Raw genomic sequence first — 17,368 nt, forward strand, 5'->3', positions numbered from 1 at the left:
GTAATCAGATGTCTCATGGGTCATGTTTGTTTTCACTGAGGGGATCTGCTGTATTAATCAGATGTCTCATTGGCTATGTTTGTTTTCAATGAGGGGATCTGCTTTAGTAATCAGATGTCTCATGGGTCATGTTTGTTTTCACTGAGGGGATCTGCTGTGTTAATCAGATGTCTTATGGGCTATGTTTGTTTTCAATTGGGGGGTTTGCTCTTAATAATCACGTCTCATCATCATGGGTCATGTTTTTTTCACTGAGGGGATCTGCTCTATTAATCAGATGTCTCATTGGCCATGTGTGTTTTTACTGAGGGGATCTGCTCTAGTAATCAGATGTCTTATCGGTCATGTCTATTTTCATTGATGGGATCTGCTCTAGAAATCAAATGTCACATCGGCCATGTATATTTTCATTGAAGGGATCTGCTCTAGTAATCAGATGTTTCATGACAGTTTAACAGCTTCAAAAACTGGATTTGCAATCAAAATGCTGGCTGCTGGCAGCAGGTGACAGTTAATTACACATGTAATAATGACTTCTTAATCCATGTGACTGCATATTCAAGGTAACCAACAGCTTGGTCAGGTTATACTGTAATGACATTACTCCAAGTTGCCACAGCATTTGAATGCACTGTAAATATGGTGACTAGATTTGTCAATTTCAAATTTTGTTTTTACATCTCAGTAAGCATTTAACCTCCCCAACTCCACCAGTTCAACAGATAAGCCCATACCGCATGAATTTCGGTGGACTCTACTTCACTTTTGAGTTGAAGGTCATTAGGTCAATCACACTGTCTCAAGGTCACACTTAACTGTCAAATGTGTCAAGTCTCAAGTCAGTCGGGCCTGGTCAAGGTAAAGGCCACACTTGTTTGTCAAGTATTGGAGCCTCCATCATTCTGTAGCAGGTCTATTTAATGCCCCCGGATCGAATGATCAGGGGTATATTGTTTTAGCCTGTCTGTCTGTCTGTCATTGTATGTGTCCCAAAACTTTAACCTTGGTCATAACTTTTGCAATATTGATGATAGCAACTTGATGTTTGGCATGCATGTGTATCTCATGAAGCTGCACATTTTGGGTGGTGAAAAGTCAAGGTCATCCTTCAAGGTCAAATGTAAAAAAAAGTGGCGCATTAGGGGGCATTGTGTTTCTGACAAACACATCTCTCGTTATCCTATGCTCTTTAAAGGAGTCTTATACAATTTGGGCAGACTGTATAGGTCATTGAGGCAAGGTGCAGAAGGCATGGACTTTTCATGTCAGTTAACCCTCTACCACTTAGAAACACATTTTTACGCGTTTGAAGTCCCTTAGAAAATCAAATTAAGTTTAAGTCCTTTCTTAATACATGTATATTAAATTTTCCAAGGCTTTTTTTCCAACCGTAAGATAATGGTGAGTAGCAAACAGCATAAAACCTAGACAGTTACTGGCATGCTGTTTTGGTTTTATGCTGTTTGCACATAGCTTTTTTCACTTCCCTTCTGAGTGGAAAAGGGTTAAAGGCCAAGCTTTTTAAAGGCCAAGCTTTTTTTGTGTCGGCTTCATATCCCCTTTATCCTTTGAAGGATTTTAATGAACTTTACTTCAACTTTTTGATCGTTTCGACCATAAGGCATGATTGTGCAGCATGCATGATCTTGTCACACCACTCAAGGGTATAGTTTTCCTGTAGACTGCTTTGTACTTATACTAATCAGTTTTGTTGTATATTTATGTAACTCATATTTTAGAAAAAGTACCTTGAATGTGCATATTTTATTTTCTGCTATAGCTTCGCATGGAGGTCAATTCTGAGTATGAACAAGTGAAGGATATTCAGAGCATTCTGATGAGCCTGACCTCAGAAAGCCGCTTCTCCAATGCCCAGCCAGACTATGGCTACAGATATGATGACTTGTCACGGCAAGAGGAGCCCACACGCGACCCTGATGTCTGGCCTCCCCCCACCCCTGTTGAAAACAGGTCAGTAGGCAGCATCTGCTATCCTTGTATACAATAAGGACACAGTCTTGTACCAGTAAGGCTGTTGGAATATGCTAATACTGTACATTTATACATAGTTGACTACTATGGTTATGTGGTTTTGGTTTGGAGGAAGATCAGGCAGAGTTTGGATGAAATCATTTCCTTTACATTTTGTGTATAGGTAGCTTAATTTCAGAGCTAGATTGACTAGTAAATTAATTCATTTAACTTACTTACATTTAACTTTGACAATCTATTTCTTGGATTGCTGCATTTTTTGTCATTTAAGTAGTTAAATTCCATCTTTTGCTGACTTATTAGCTCGGCTTTTTTCGGAGAAATCTGAGGTATTGTCACGCCAGCTTGTTGTCCGGCTTTGTGCTAAAACCATTACATTTTGTGAACCTTTTGAACATTGGCTCTAAAATCAAAGTGCTTCCACCTACAACTTTGAAACTTAATATGTTGAGGCACCTATATGAGTTCTACACGCCACGCCCATTTTGGGGTCACTAGGTCAAAGGTCAAGGTCACTGTGACCTAAAAAGAAAAATTCTGACAAGCTTTAATTTATTCAAAACTGCACCTGCAGCCTAGCGTTGGCATCCGTTATGCGGCGCTCTTGTTGTTAATCCTATTTGAACATTCCAGGCCATCTCCCAACATTCGTGGTAACATTCCTAACAAAGCTGCCCCCAAAAAGTCTGAGCCAAGCAAGTACCGCTCCAAGCCGTCTGGGAGCACACCTCAGGGAGGTAACTATGGACAACAGGGACAGCAGGGTCGCGGAGGGCGACCTGGGGACCGGAGGGCTGATCCCAGCAAACCAAAGAAAAAGGTAACGTAAACTTCATTATAAATATTTACTATAAATTTATTTATAAATACAAAAAGTCATTTTATTAAACTATGCCCACATATTAATATAACGCATAATTTATTTATTATTAGCCAGGCCTTCAACAAAGTTGAAGATACCAGTTATTAGATTAGGGTATGGCCAGTAGAATAGCTGCATCAAGCAGTTGGTTTCCAGTCAATGACTACTGGTTATTAGATTAGGGTATTGCCAGTAGAATAGCTGCATCAAGCAGTTGGTTCCTGGTCAATGACTACTGGTTATTAGATTAGGGTATGGCCAGTAGAATAGCTGCATCAAGCAGTTGGTTCCCAGTCAATGACTACTGGTTATTAGATTAGGGTATGGCCAGTAGAATAACTGCATCAAGCAGTTGGTTTCTGGTCAATGACTACTGGTTATTAGATTAGGGTATGGCCAGTAGAATAGCTGCATCAAGCAGTTGGTTCCCGGTCAATGACTACTGGTTATTAGATTAGGGTATTGCCAGTAGAATAGCTGCATCAAGCAGTTGGTTCCTGGTCAATGACTACTGGTTATTAGATTAGGGTATGGCCAATAGAATAGCTGCATCAAGCAGTTGGTTCCTGGTCAATGACTACTGGTTATTAGATTAGGGTATGGCCAGTAGAATAGCTGCATCAAGCAGTTGGTTCCCGGTCAATGACTACTGATTATAAGATTAGGGTATGGCCAGTGGAATAGCTGCATCAAGCAGTTGGTTCCTGGTCAATGACTGCTGGTTATTAGATTAGGGTATGACCAGTAGAATAGCTGCATCAAGCAGTTGGTTCCCGGTTAATGACTACTGGTTATTAGATAAGGGTATGGCCAGTAGAATAGCTGCATCAAGCAGTAGGTTCCTGGTCAATGACTACTGGTTATTAGATTAGGGTATGGCCAGTAGAATAGCTGCATCAAGCAGTTGGTTCCAGGTCAATGACTACTGGTTATTAGATTAGGGTATGGCCAGTAGAATAGCTGCATCAAGCAGTTGGTTCCCGGTCAATGACTACTGATTATAAGATTAGGGTATGGCCAGTGGAATAGCTGCATCAAGCAGTTGGTTCCTGGTCAATGACTGCTGGTTATTAGATTAGGGTATGACCAGTAGAATAGCTGCATCAAGCAGTTGGTTCCCGGTTAATGACTACTGGTTATTAGATAAGGGTATGGCCAGTAGAATAGCTGCATCAAGCAGTAGGTTCCTGGTCAATGACTACTGGTTATTAGATTAGGGTATGGCCAGTAGAATAGCTGCATCAAGCAGTTGGTTCCAGGTCAATGACTACTGGTTATTAGATTAGGGTATGGCCAGTGGAATAGCTGCATCAAGCAGTTGGTTCCCGGTCAATGACTACTGGTTATTAGATTAGGGTATGGCCAGTAGAATAGCTGCATCAAGCAGTTGGTTCCCGGTCAATGACTTCTGGTTATTAGATAAGGGTATGGCCAGTAGAATAGCTGCATCAAGCAGTTGGTTCCTGGTAAATGACTAGCTTGTTTGACCAATCTCGTTTAAGTTGCTGTTATTCCAAGCATAGCATTCAAGACCTAGTGAGGTTTTTTTAAGGGCTAATCGGGTCAAGGACACTATAACAAAAAAAAAATGAAGCAGATCTCAATGAAAACAAACATGGCCCATCTCTGTTCAGATGGAGGTATTACAGTGAACTTCTTTTTGTGGGATTGCATTTGGGGTTATTCAGGTCAAGGTCACTGTTTCTAAAACAAGAGATGCATCAAACAGGTGGTTTCCAATTTTGTATGCCCCCGGAGAGTGGCATATAGTTTTTTAACTGTCCGTCAGTCCGTCTGTTGGAAAACTTTGACAAAGTCATAACTTTTGCACTATTGAAGACAGCAACTTGATATTTGGCATGTATCTCATGGAGCTGCACATTTTGAGTGGTGAAAGGTCAAGGTCATTCTTCAAGGTCAAAGGACAAATACCGGTATATGGTGTGTGTCAGTCAGTCAGTCTGAAATCTGTGAACATTGGTCATAACTTTTGCAATATTAGAGATAGCAACTTGATATTAGGCATGCATGTGTATCTCATGGAGCTGCACATTTTGAGTTGTGAAAGGTCAAGGTCATCCTTCAAGGTAAAATATATGACTTCAAACCGGTGCAGAAGGGGGCATTGTGTTTCTGACAAATACATCTCTTGTTTAATGACCATTTAATTTAACTTTGGATAAAGCAAGCTTATCTAGCTTTGCATTGCATTTGGGGGCAGTTGGGTTAAGGTGTATGATCAATATCAAGGTCACTTACTTAAAATAGAAAAGTGGTGGCTGCTGATAAACATGAGTTTGAATTGAAGTATAATGCTGAAATTGTGTATAGGATGCATTCCTCGATTGAGATTTAATTTGGGCCCTGTTAGTTAGGTCACTGTTACTAAAAGTAGAAAAACTGTTTTGGCTCAATAACTTGATTATGGATAAAGGTATTGCGCTGAAATTTTATATGAAAGAAGCTGACAGACTCAACATATTGCGCAATTGTTCAAAATAAATTTATGATTTAATGTTGCAAAATGTCAGATGGATCAATCACTCACTTGTTACGCAGAACAAATACTCATTAAAGATATATCTGAATGCTTAAAAAATAAAACTATTCAAATAGTAATAAGATGCAAAATGTTGCTTTTTGGTTATTCAAATAAACTGGTAAATTAAAACTGCTTTATTCTTGTTATGTTATTAAAACATACATGCCATAATTTTTCAGACCAATTCCGGGGCATTGAGTTAAATTGTCCAGGACTTTTACCGATTTTCCGGGACATGTATAAAATGTAGCGATATTTATAGATATATGCATTTTTGGTACGTTTTTTTGGTTTCGCATCGTTAATTGCAAAAGTTCGAAAGCCTATCCGAAATCCGGGACGTATGGCATGTATGTATTTAAAACATACATTTTTGAATGCAAAAGGAAAGAAATTATCCAAAGATTTGCTTAAAATATTTATGCAAACACAACAAGTGAATCAAAGAAAGGATTTTTTGGACAGTTGTAATACTAATATTGTAATTCATAATTTCATTGATAAAAAATAACTGTTGTTAATGTAGCAACTTTCATTTTATATAAAAAAAAATGCAAAATGTGTATACTTGATTAAAGTTTTTTTTTGTAGTTTGCTTATTGAATTGTTTTGTAAAAATGTACTATTTTGTGTTAAATCATTTTTATTTTATTTTATGATGTCCATAATTAATGCAACTAACACATTTTACATAATAGGGTTTTATGTTGTTTGAACACTGTAATCATAGTTCAAGTGTTGTTGTAAATCAAATAGTTGTAATCTGTTAAGATTCACTTAATATTATTGTGTTATACATAAATAAGTATATAAGTAAATAAAAAAAGATGGTAAAAAGGAAGAAGAAGGAAGTATATAGTTATTCAGTTTGTGTATATATAATACAGATAACACACATAAAACACATGACATATGGTAAAATAAGTAAATGCATGCATATGTCTTTGTAAATTGATTGTATATACATATATTACAAATAAAATCATTGAAACAACAAAGACAAATTGAACATTGAAAACCTGGTTTTGTAGACTTGTAATGTTTTTTGCTTTTCACTTGATAATTATACAATATTGTCATCATTAATACAGCACTTGAAAATTATGCAATATTGTCATCAGTACTAAATACACATTTTGTTGGATTTTTTTAGGAAGAGGGTGATGAAAAGAAGTTTGAACCAAGTGGCCATGACAAAGATCTTGTTGAAAACCTGGAGAGGGACATTGTTCAAAAGAACCCAAATGTACACTGGTAAGTTAGTATTGGAACTGGAAGGATTGGAGGTCAACAACATTTCACTGATGAATACATTGACAGTCTGATTTCTGTCATGAGAACATTAAGCTTTGTTCTGTAGTTGATAACTCTGCTATATTAGTCATTGGTCTAGTGCTAGCACTGATGAATACATTGACAGTCAGATCTCTGTCATGAGAATATTTAGCTTTGTTCTGTAGTTGATAACTCTGCTATATAAGTCATTGGTCTAGTGCTAGCAGTGGATTATGGTCAGTGTATTTCAAATTTGTATCCCATTGTCATTCTCAAAATTTACCCATATGATATAAACTTTTATTTTAGCATTACTAACATTAAGCACAATAAAATAATATCATTTTGTTCCTTGTCACTATTTAATTTTATGTTAATCGTGTATTTTAAGCTTTTTTGAGGGCTATTTACATATGAAGGCAGAAATATTTAGAAAGGCTGGTGATTCAGTTCTTCTAAGCCTGGCTAATAAACTTATAGTGATGTTTGTATCTGGTCGATAACTTTATTGTCCATGAAGATATTTTGAAATAAATCAACACAATTTATCATCATATCATTATGACATGCCACGCGCATATGTCAAAGAAACTGTGAATACTGTACACCTAAGTGCACTTTCCGTATGAAGCTTAACTTAAGGATTTTTTAAAGGGACTGTCAACCACGACAAAGAAGAAAAGAAAAGTTGTAAAATACCGTATTTTATTACAATTATTAGATTAAGTTCATCAAAATATCACGACTGGTATATTACATTACTTGAAAAAAGGTTGTTAAGTTTTCATATTTTCAGTATATTCGGTAATAAATTTTACTAGGTATGTCTACTAGGTAACTACCAGTTAACTATAAAATAAAGCCAGTAGATTGATCATCATCGTCATGTGGTAAACCCAGGAATGTAAATTGTGCATGAGTAGTGAATTGTTTATATTTGATATATAAAATGATCAATCTACTTGCGTTATTTAAAGTGTGTATATCGTTATGTCACCTATTTTCGCGATGTACTTTCGATTTCACACCGCGAAATTTTATTACCAAATATACTGAAAATATGAACTTTTTTCAAGTAATGTAATATACCAGCCGTGATATTTTAATCAATATAAACTAATAATTGTTAAAAATATGGTATTTTACAACTTTTCTTTTCTTGGTCGTCATGGTTGACAGTCCCTTTAAAATAAGATACTTGTTTTGAACCCATTTCTCAATCTGCCGTGATGGCACCCCAAAATAAATTGGCACAAACCATCATCATTTCAAGTATCACATTTATCAACTAAGCTGCTTGCTTCAGATCAAGGTTAAATGAGCCTTTTCCACATAGATACATATTTTTTACGCATTTTTAGTCCCTTAAAAAAATACATTTGATTGAAAACCTGAACAGACTGTGAATTACTCGCAGGCTGTTGTGGTTTTATGCTGTATTTACATAGCCATTTTCACTTTACTTCTGAGAGGGAAAGGGATAAGGAAAAAGACATGATGTGTAACGATTATAACAAAGGTACATGCCTTGTATTGACCATCAATTATTTGACTTATATATTTATATGTTTTATATGTATTTATAATGTTTGTTTGCATGTAATTCATGTCATTTGTGCAACACTCAATTGTGTGCTATTTAAAGACGATTAAAGCAGTTATATGGCTGTGTCAGGAATGACATTGCAGGTACATGACTGTTTCAGAAATGAAAAAGAAAGTATATGACTGTATACGGAATGACATATCTGGTATATGACTGTTTCAGGATTGACATAGCGGACCTCCATGAGGCCAAGAAGTTGCTGCAAGAAGCTGTTGTGCTGCCCCTTATCCTTCCAGAATTCTTTAAAGGCATTCGACGCCCTTGGAAGGTACAACACTGTTGTACAAGGAAGGCTATATGTTGGTTTCACATTGCATTAGGAATTCACTTGTTTTAGCCCCTTATGTAACATTCAATTATTAAAAAATATCTATGCACACTTATCTGAAATTTGGTTTAATTTAGATTATTTTGTGGATCTCTGTTATCTTCAAAGCAATTAATTCCATTTGTATCTCTAATATAGTACAGCAAGATATAAGGGAGAAAGGAGATGCAATTTGTTGATCAGTATGTTATGGTACTGAATGCTTAGTAGACTAACGATTTACAGGTGTACATCATTGACCGTTGGTGACTAGTGGAATGTATCCATATGGCCATATACAGTAATCCATCACGGAGCCATCTATAAAAGGCATTTTGATCAACTTTCAATTATTTGTTAGTCTGGACGTTCTGTTTTCTTACCTGATTGTTCCCTGTGTTTCTATACCAGGGTGTTCTGATGGTAGGGCCACCAGGCACAGGCAAAACCCTTCTGGCCAAGGGGGTTGCAACGGAGTGTGGGACCACTTTCTTCAACATTTCCTCCGCCGCACTCACCTCTAAGTGGCACGGGGAGTCAGAGAAGCTCGTCCGCTTGTTGTTTGAGATGGTGGGTTGACAGTTGATTCTTGTGTTCTTTGTTACCCTTAAACTAGACTCACTTACAACAGCTTAGTAGTAATATTACTACAATATATCTCAATGATTCTTAAAGATGCGATACTATGAAAGTCAAGATGCTAATAAAAATGTTTTATCTCCCTTTACTATTTGTTGTATTGTTTTTTGACTTTTTTGCTCAGTATGTGTGTGTTTGCAGGCTCGTTTCTATGCCCCCAGTACCATCTTCATTGACGAGATCGACTCCATCTGCTCCAAGAGAGGCACGGGCTCGGAGCACGAGGCCAGTCGACGTGTCAAGTCTGAACTCCTCATACAAATGGACGGTGAGTTGGACAGAATACCATACATAATGTTCAGCTTTCTAACTCAGGCCAGAGTACTGGACGGTGAGTTGGACAGAATACCATGCATAATGTTCAGCTTTTTAACTCAGGCCAGAGTACTGGACGATGAGTTGGACAGAATACCATGCATAATGTTCAGCTTTTTAACTCAGGCCAGAGTACTGGACGGTGAGTTGGACAGAATACCGTACATAATGTTCAGCTTTCTAACTCAGGCCAGAGTACTGGACGGTGAGTTGGACAGAATACCGTACATAATGTTCAGCTTTCTAACTCAGGCCAGAGTACTGGACGGTGAGTTGGACAGAATACCGTACATAATGTTCAGCTCTCTAACTCAGGCCAGAGTACTCTACCTGGAAGTACAAGCTAGCTATCCACTGTAAGGCTACATCATTGGGCAGAGAATGTTTGTTAGTCTTGAATTCCCAGTCCTACCAATCCAGTGCAGTTGTTCTACTTTACCTTTGATAAGGTATTATGGGACCATTAAGTGTTATTAATGCAGCAATATTGCTAATAAAAGTGGAATCAAACAATTTTGCAATCCCATTAGTTTCTGATAAATGTACTATTTGACTGCCTTTGTTTTGTGGTAAATCAAAACTGGTGTGGATGTGACAGCTTAATATATCTTTATAAAAAGAAATTCAGCCCAACTGGCAATAAATACCCAACAGTGACAGTATATTGCATGATCTTCATGAGATTAAATTAATTGTAGCAACAACCATTTTGAGTCAGTTTAATACCTGTTGGGAAAGGTTTTTCATTGAAAATGAAACATGTATAAACGGAAAAAGATTTAACATAAACAAAATAAAACCTGTCTTTGTATGTGTCCCTGTGTATTACAGCTGTTTTTGTGTGTGTGTCTGTGTATTACAGCTGTCTTTGTGTGTGTGTCTGTGTATTACAGCTGTCTTTGTGTGTGTGTCTGTGTATTACAGCTGTCTTTGTGTGTGTGTCTCTCTGTATTACAGCTGTCTTTGTGTGTGTCTGTGTATTACAGCTGTCTATGTGTGTGTGTGTCTTTGTGTATTACAGCTGTCTTTGTGTGTGTGTCTCTGTGTATTACAGCTGTCTTTGTGTGTGTCTGTGTATTACAGCTGTTTTTGTGTGTGTGTCTGTGTATTACAGCTGTCTTTGTGTGTGTGTCTGTGTATTACAGCTGTCTTTGTGTGTGTGTGTCTGTGTATTACAGCTGTCTTTGTGTGTGTGTCTCTGTGTATTACAGCTGTCTTTGTGTGTGTCTGTGTATTACAGCTGTCTATGTGTGTGTGTCGTGTATTACAGCTGTCTTTGTGTGTGTGTCTCTGTGTATTACAGCTGTCTTTGTGTGTGTGTGCGTCTGTGTGTGTGTCTGTGTATTACAACTGTCTTTGTGTGTGTCTCTCTGTGTATTACAGCTGTCTTTGCATGTGTCTGTGTATTACAGCTGTCTATGTGTGTGTGTCTGTGTATTACAGCTGTCTTTGTGTGTGTGTCTCTGTGTATTACAGCTGTCTTTGTGTGTCTGTGTATTACAGCTGTCTTTGTGTGTGTCTGTGTATTACAGGTGTCTTTGTGTGTGTGTTTGTGTATTACAGCTGTCTTTGTGTGTGCCTCTGTGTATTACAGCTGTCAATATGTGTGTGTCTGTGTATTACAGCTGTCTTTGTGTGTGTGTGTCTGTGTATTACAGTTGTCTATGTGTGTGTGTGTCTCTGTTTATAAAAGCTGTCTTTGTGTGTGTGTCTGTGTATTACAGCTGTCTTTGTGTGTGTGTCTCTGTGTATTACAGCTCTCTTTGTGTGTGTGTGTGTCTGTGTATAACAGCTGTCTATGTGTGTGTGTTTCCCTGTGTATTACAGCTGTCTTTGTTTGTGTGTGTGTGTGTCTCTGTGTATTACAGCTGTCTTTGTGTGTGTGTCTGTGTATTAAAGCTGTCTTTGTGTGTGTGTCTCTGTGTATTACAGCTGTCTTTGTGTGTGTCTCTGTGTATTACAGCTGCCTTTGTGTGTGCATCTGTGTATTACAGCTGTCAGTGTGTGTGTGTTTCTGTGTATTACAGCTGTCTTTGTGTGTGTGTTTCTGTGTATTACAACTGTCTGTGTGTGTCTCTGTGTTTTACAGCTGATTGTGTGTGTGTGACTCTGTGTATGACAGCTGTCTTTCTGTGTGCGTCTCTGTGTATTACAGCTGTCTGTGTGTGTGTCTGTGTATTACAGCTGTCTATGTCTGTCTCTGTGGATTGTATCTGTCTATGTGTGTGTGTCTATGTATTGCAGCTGTCTATGTGTGTGTGTGTGTGTGTGTGTATGTATTACAGCTGTCTATGTGTGTGTCTCTGTATTACAGCTGTCTATGTGTGTGTGTGTGTGTGTCTCTGTGTATTATAGCTGTCTATGTGTGTGTGTCTATGGATTACAGCTGTCTATGTGTGTGTGTCTCTGTATTACAGCTGTCTATGTGTGTGTCTGTTTATTACAGCTGTCTATGTGTGTGTGTCTGTGTATTACAGCTGTCTATGTGTGTGTCTCTCTGTATTACAGCTGTCTATGTGTGTGTCTGTTAATAACAGCTGTCTATGTGTGTGTGTCTATGTATTACAGCTGTCTATGTGTGTGTGTCTCTGTATTACAGCTGTCTATGTGTGTGTCTGTTTATTACAGCTGTCTATGTGTGTGTGTCTATGTATTACAGCTGTCTATGTGTGTGTCTGTTTATTACAGCTGTCTATGTGTGTGTCTCTGTATCGCAGGTGTGGCAGGTGCTTGTGAGAGTGAAGACCCGACCAAGATTATCATGGTGCTGGCAGCCACCAACTTCCCCTGGGACCTGGATGAAGCTCTGCGTAGACGTCTAGAGAAGAGGATCTACATCCCCCTGCCCACAAGTAAGTATTCTTATATGTCAACAAGGTAATTGTGGTCATGTTGAGATATTTGGTTTTCAGTTATTCAGCTTCAATTTTATGTTATTATAGTTATGTGTCAAGTTTGAAACTGGGTCATGTTTTATTTTAAAAAAACTAGGTCACTTGGTCAACTTTAACATTTGTGAAAGTTTTCCGGGTTAAACCAGAATTCCGGTGTTTGGATCGCCGCTGAGGCCATTTTTCCAAATCGCGTAAAACTGTTGAGAAAAATTTAGGGGGGTAAGGGGGTAGGAATGAACATTAGCAATATGTTTTGTGTGAAGCTCAGGCATGCAAACATTAGATTCTGTAATCAAACACCATATGCAAGGTCTATTAGTATTTAAGTTTGCTTACTCAACTATCCCAGAAAAGAAAGTTCCACGAGCAGAACATGTTTTTTTTCCTTCACAATAACTCTTGTCTTTTTCATAAACCATTATTCTGATATGCGTGTAACACTGTGTTGCATATTAGCCGATGGTCGTGAGGAGCTGTTGAAGATCAACCTAAAGGAGGTGCCCCTGGCCGCAGATGTTAATCTGAAACAGGTGGCAGAGCTCCTAGAGGGCTACTCAGGAGCGGACATCACCAATGTATGCAGGTAACACAAGTGGTCTCTTTCTGTTTAATATACACACAGTTAGTATTATTGCATCAAGGGAGTCAAAAGCACATTTAAGTCCCCTGGTGTGAGCTCTTTAACCTTCAAGTGTTGAACTTGACATTTAGGTGGTGTGAGTGCATAATGCTTTCAGCATGACTTCAGTGTGATTAACGTTTGAGACACATTTCTTTAAAGGGCAATAGATATCTTAGAATGGATATGATAATTGAGGCTAAGAAATTAACCTTCTGTGACCTTGACCTTAAGCTGGCCTGAAGCCTTTTGCCTTCTGTATTTGGCGTTCAAGTGTGATCTTGACTTTGAGCAATAAAGATTGACTTGTGCCTTATGTACATTGTCTTCATGACCTCAACATTTGAAAAAGTTCCATTCTTATCCTTACATACAAAATATGGTAAAGATATAAACATCATTTGACATTAACTCTATGAATGACTTAGGCCTTCAAAAATCATTTCAATGTATTCATTTAATTTTATCTATAATTAGATTTTGTCAATTCGAAAATTGAGCAGATTTGTTGGATTTTAAATGTGTGGATTTTTAATAATGTTTGATGTAAGACTTTGGATCTAAATATTGTTAAACATTTGATTTTGTGGTGGAGCGGACCAATATCTCACAGACAAATGTGTCGGTAAATTTTATGTGTAATCATTTTAGCCAAGTGTCTTAATAATCTTGCAAGGATACAGGAGTGGACACTAAAATGAAGGCTTATGCTCAAGTATTGACCTTTCTGCATGACCTTGACCGTAGCCAGCATGGCTGACAGTTGAATGGCATCTCTACATCATCTTAATGGTGTCAACATTTCAAAATTTTGTTAAAGCAGATATAGAGCAGACATAAAATTGTTACAGCCATACTAATGCTTCATAAATGTATAAAAGTCAGGGTTTTTCACATCTATTTATACATAAAGCGCATTTATTCAGCTTCATGTAAAATTAATGCCAAAAAATGACCTTCACAAACGAAACATAGAAAATAGCATTTCATTTCTAATATAATAAACAACATTTTATCCATGCTCTGTGAAAAGGGGGTTTAATGCATGTACGTAAAGTGTTGTCCCAGATTACCCCGTGAAGTTTGCACAGGATTATCAGATACAACACTAAACACTTTTATGGTATTTTTGTATAAACAGAGTCTCTTCTAAACAAAAATCCTTTTCAGGCAGAAAGTGTCTTCCCTGATTAGGGTGTGCTAATCTAGGATGTCACTTTAGGCACATGCATTTAACCCCCTTTTCCTTAGACAAGGCTCATGTAAGGTATGTGTGCGTGCAGGGATGCTGCAATGATGTCGTTCAGGCGGCGTATCAAGGGCCTCAGTCCTGAGCAGATCAAGGAGATCCCCAAAGAGGAGCTCAACCTGCCCACCTCCATGGAGGACTTCATGGAGGCCAAGAAGAAGGTTAACAAGTCCGTCTCCAAGGACGACCTCAAGAAGTACGAGGAGTGGATGAAGGAGTTTGGATCTGTGTAAACCACTGGCAGTGAAAGAACTACTGAAGGAAATGTCCATTGCTTTGTTAATATAGTTGTAATGAAATTGTGAGTGTATACACAGGTTCTCACATCACATGAGTGAATGTGTACTTTATTGGTGGAGATGTAGTATCCATAAGCACAACATGTCAATGTTCATCTGTATGTTATTTGCACAACTATTTAAATTTGACATGATTTAGTTTATTTTATACGTGTTGCTGAACATCCTGATTGATATGGTAACATTATTTATTCATGTATTTGTTTCTTGATTTTTATTTTTTGTAAGGTCATATAGTGCACTCATGTTTTTAAATACCAATTAATGCCTAATTATTTTATTTATCTATAGAAGTAAGGAATACCAACATAATGACGGTTATGTATGGTTGAAAATGTACGGGTCAGCTTGTTTGTTCTTTATCTTAACTTCATTTATTATTATTTATGTAACTGTTGGAGACTAAAGGTCAACCCCTGTCTGCCTGTCAGTAAGTGTGTCCATCCGATGGATCCTGCTATAACTCATTAAGAACCTAAGTTAAGTAAATGACACTCAGTATGTTGCTAGAGGGCCACATAGTGTGCTAATGGGGAGCTTTTATGTCTACTGTTGGTCATCGGACATGTTTATGTGTGTTTGAGGTGCATGCATGCTTTCAGCTACTTCTTCTTGTGAACCTTTAGACAGATTTTCATGAAACTTCATAGGAATGATCCTTGGATGACCCACTTTCAAAGCTGTTCAAATCACTCCGATCTGTTGAATATTTAGGTCTCCAGATCTATTATAAGATTTTACAAATTAAAACTAAAATAGAACTCTTCTGAAATCAAAAGGGTCAGGAGTAGAATGTGTGGTGTTTAACATTGTCTTGTGGTCCTCTACTAAGTTTGTCTGCTGTTGTTTGAAATGGCCAGGCCCCAAGGGACAACATGACTTATCAAAGAAAGCGAAATAACGAGCAAAATCTTCTCAATTGGGTTCAAAATGGCCGTTTTTAGGCTGTCTTGTTTCCCTTATATGAATTAAGATATTACTTTAAACACCTTTATTATGACACTGAAAGGCCCAAATGTTTGATATTGGTTATGAAACAAAATATATTGGTCCTTTGTAAAATGTGTTCAAATTATACCCTGATGTTTCAATTGGATAGGCCTTCATTCTTAAATAAACAAAACATGACCACCAAAAGGCAATGTAGTTTTCGCTGCTTTAAGTGCAACCAAGAATTTTGTTTTGTCCAATCATCATGAAACTTGCTCAGAAAATCTACTTTAATAACTTGGTTGATTTCTTAAAGCCGCCTAAGTTGATGTTTGTATATTTTCCCATTTTTGTTATGTGTCGCAAAAAGGTGATTACAAGTCAAAATGTGTTTGTATTTGTCAGATGTGCAAAAAATTTGGTCAAAATCGGTCAAGAACTGCCAAATTCAGTACAAAGATAGGGCTTTTCAATTTCTGTGCATGCACAGAAATAATCTAAATTTAAACACGTGCGGGTCACATGTAAACCCACGTGACCATTGCATCATTGTTTACAAAGCATGAATGATGAATAATCATGTCATTACCCGTTTACAATGGGACAAGCAAACAGACAGGACATACCAGCATAATGTTTTGGAGGGTGATTTTTTGTCGATATCTATGCATATAACTTGACAAATTTCAAAAACTTTCATCAAGCTTGATAAAAACTCCTTTTGTTTTCAATCCACAAATCGGCCTTATTGAATTCCCTCTGATCTGAGAAATAGTTTTTATGCAATCAGCTTGCATTCTTTTTACGAACATGATATTCAATACACAATAATCCTCAATTATCCATTAAGACAAAAACATGTTTTATTATCACTTTGCAATCGTTGGAAAATTGCTTGTGTTATTTAGTAGTTCTTCTTTGTTTTGAAATGCGCAGAAGTGAAAATCACATGAAATTGGCGCTCAAGTGACCCAAAGCGTACATATGTCACAGGTTAATAAAAGTATTCAGGATTCCATTATGTACATGATTAGGTTTCGTATTTTTGATGCTTTTGGCATTTTTTGGCACAATTTTTGAGAAAATCAGTATGGAAGAGTTAAGCTTAAGAATGTATCTGACGAATACTGATCAGTTCTGGTTAGTCGAGATAACCAAATTGTTGTGAGAAATATCAACTCCAGCGACTTTAAATGATTACTGAAACATTACAAAAGCTCCTGAGAACAATTCAGTTCCTTTTAATTTCAGGTGAGTGAAATAGAGCATTTTGCACTCTTGTTTAGTCTTACCGACACACTGCTTTGGTTAAAAGATTTAATTGGTTTGCATTCTGCCATATTAAAGTTATAAAGCTAGGTTAAACTTTATGGAGATCCTGTTCTTACTCCTACAACATTAGGGAACTACTGTTTTGTTTATTATAAAGCTCTTGTTTAAACTTTGCTGTCATAAAAATGTTGTGGTTTAACAATGAAAAGTAAATGTTCTGCATTTGTTGTTGTAAACCAGGTTTTCCGAAGGAAAAAAATGGTTATTAGATTGGCGAATGTCGGCGGGCGGGGGGAACAAGCTTGTCCGGGCCATAACTTTGTCTTTCATGGGAGATTTTAAAATCATTTGGCTCATTTGTTCACCATCATTGGATGGTGTGTCGCGCGAAAGAATTGCGTCAATATCTCCAAGATCAAGGTCACACTTTGATTTCAAAGGTCAAAAATGGCCATAAATGAGCTTGTCCGGGCCATAACTATGTCAATCATTGTGAGATTTTAAAATCATTTGGCATGTTTGTTCACCATCATTGGACGGTGTGTTGCGCAAAAGAATGGTGTCACT

At 37.3% G+C, this 17,368-nt stretch overlaps 1 protein-coding gene across 1 annotated transcript in view; it reads left to right on the top strand.

The window, feature by feature from the left end:
- LOC127853305 (katanin p60 ATPase-containing subunit A1-like) overlaps positions 1-16,897 on the top strand; it is a 33,940-nt gene extending 17,043 nt beyond the window's left edge. The window contains exons 3-11 of the mRNA XM_052387713.1: positions 1,781-1,971; positions 2,626-2,812; positions 6,550-6,650; positions 8,440-8,545; positions 8,996-9,154; positions 9,365-9,491; positions 12,256-12,390; positions 12,889-13,015; positions 14,335-16,897. Coding sequence (XP_052243673.1) covers positions 1,781-1,971; positions 2,626-2,812; positions 6,550-6,650; positions 8,440-8,545; positions 8,996-9,154; positions 9,365-9,491; positions 12,256-12,390; positions 12,889-13,015; positions 14,335-14,533 — 1,332 coding nt within the window. The 3' untranslated portion in view covers positions 14,534-16,897. The remainder of the gene's footprint in view (positions 1-1,780; positions 1,972-2,625; positions 2,813-6,549; positions 6,651-8,439; positions 8,546-8,995; positions 9,155-9,364; positions 9,492-12,255; positions 12,391-12,888; positions 13,016-14,334) is intronic.
- The last annotated feature ends 471 nt before the right edge of the window (positions 16,898-17,368 follow it).

This window comes from Dreissena polymorpha, chromosome 12 (genome assembly GCF_020536995.1).
Source record: "Dreissena polymorpha isolate Duluth1 chromosome 12, UMN_Dpol_1.0, whole genome shotgun sequence".
Taxonomy (NCBI): Eukaryota; Metazoa; Mollusca; class Bivalvia; order Myida; family Dreissenidae; genus Dreissena; species Dreissena polymorpha.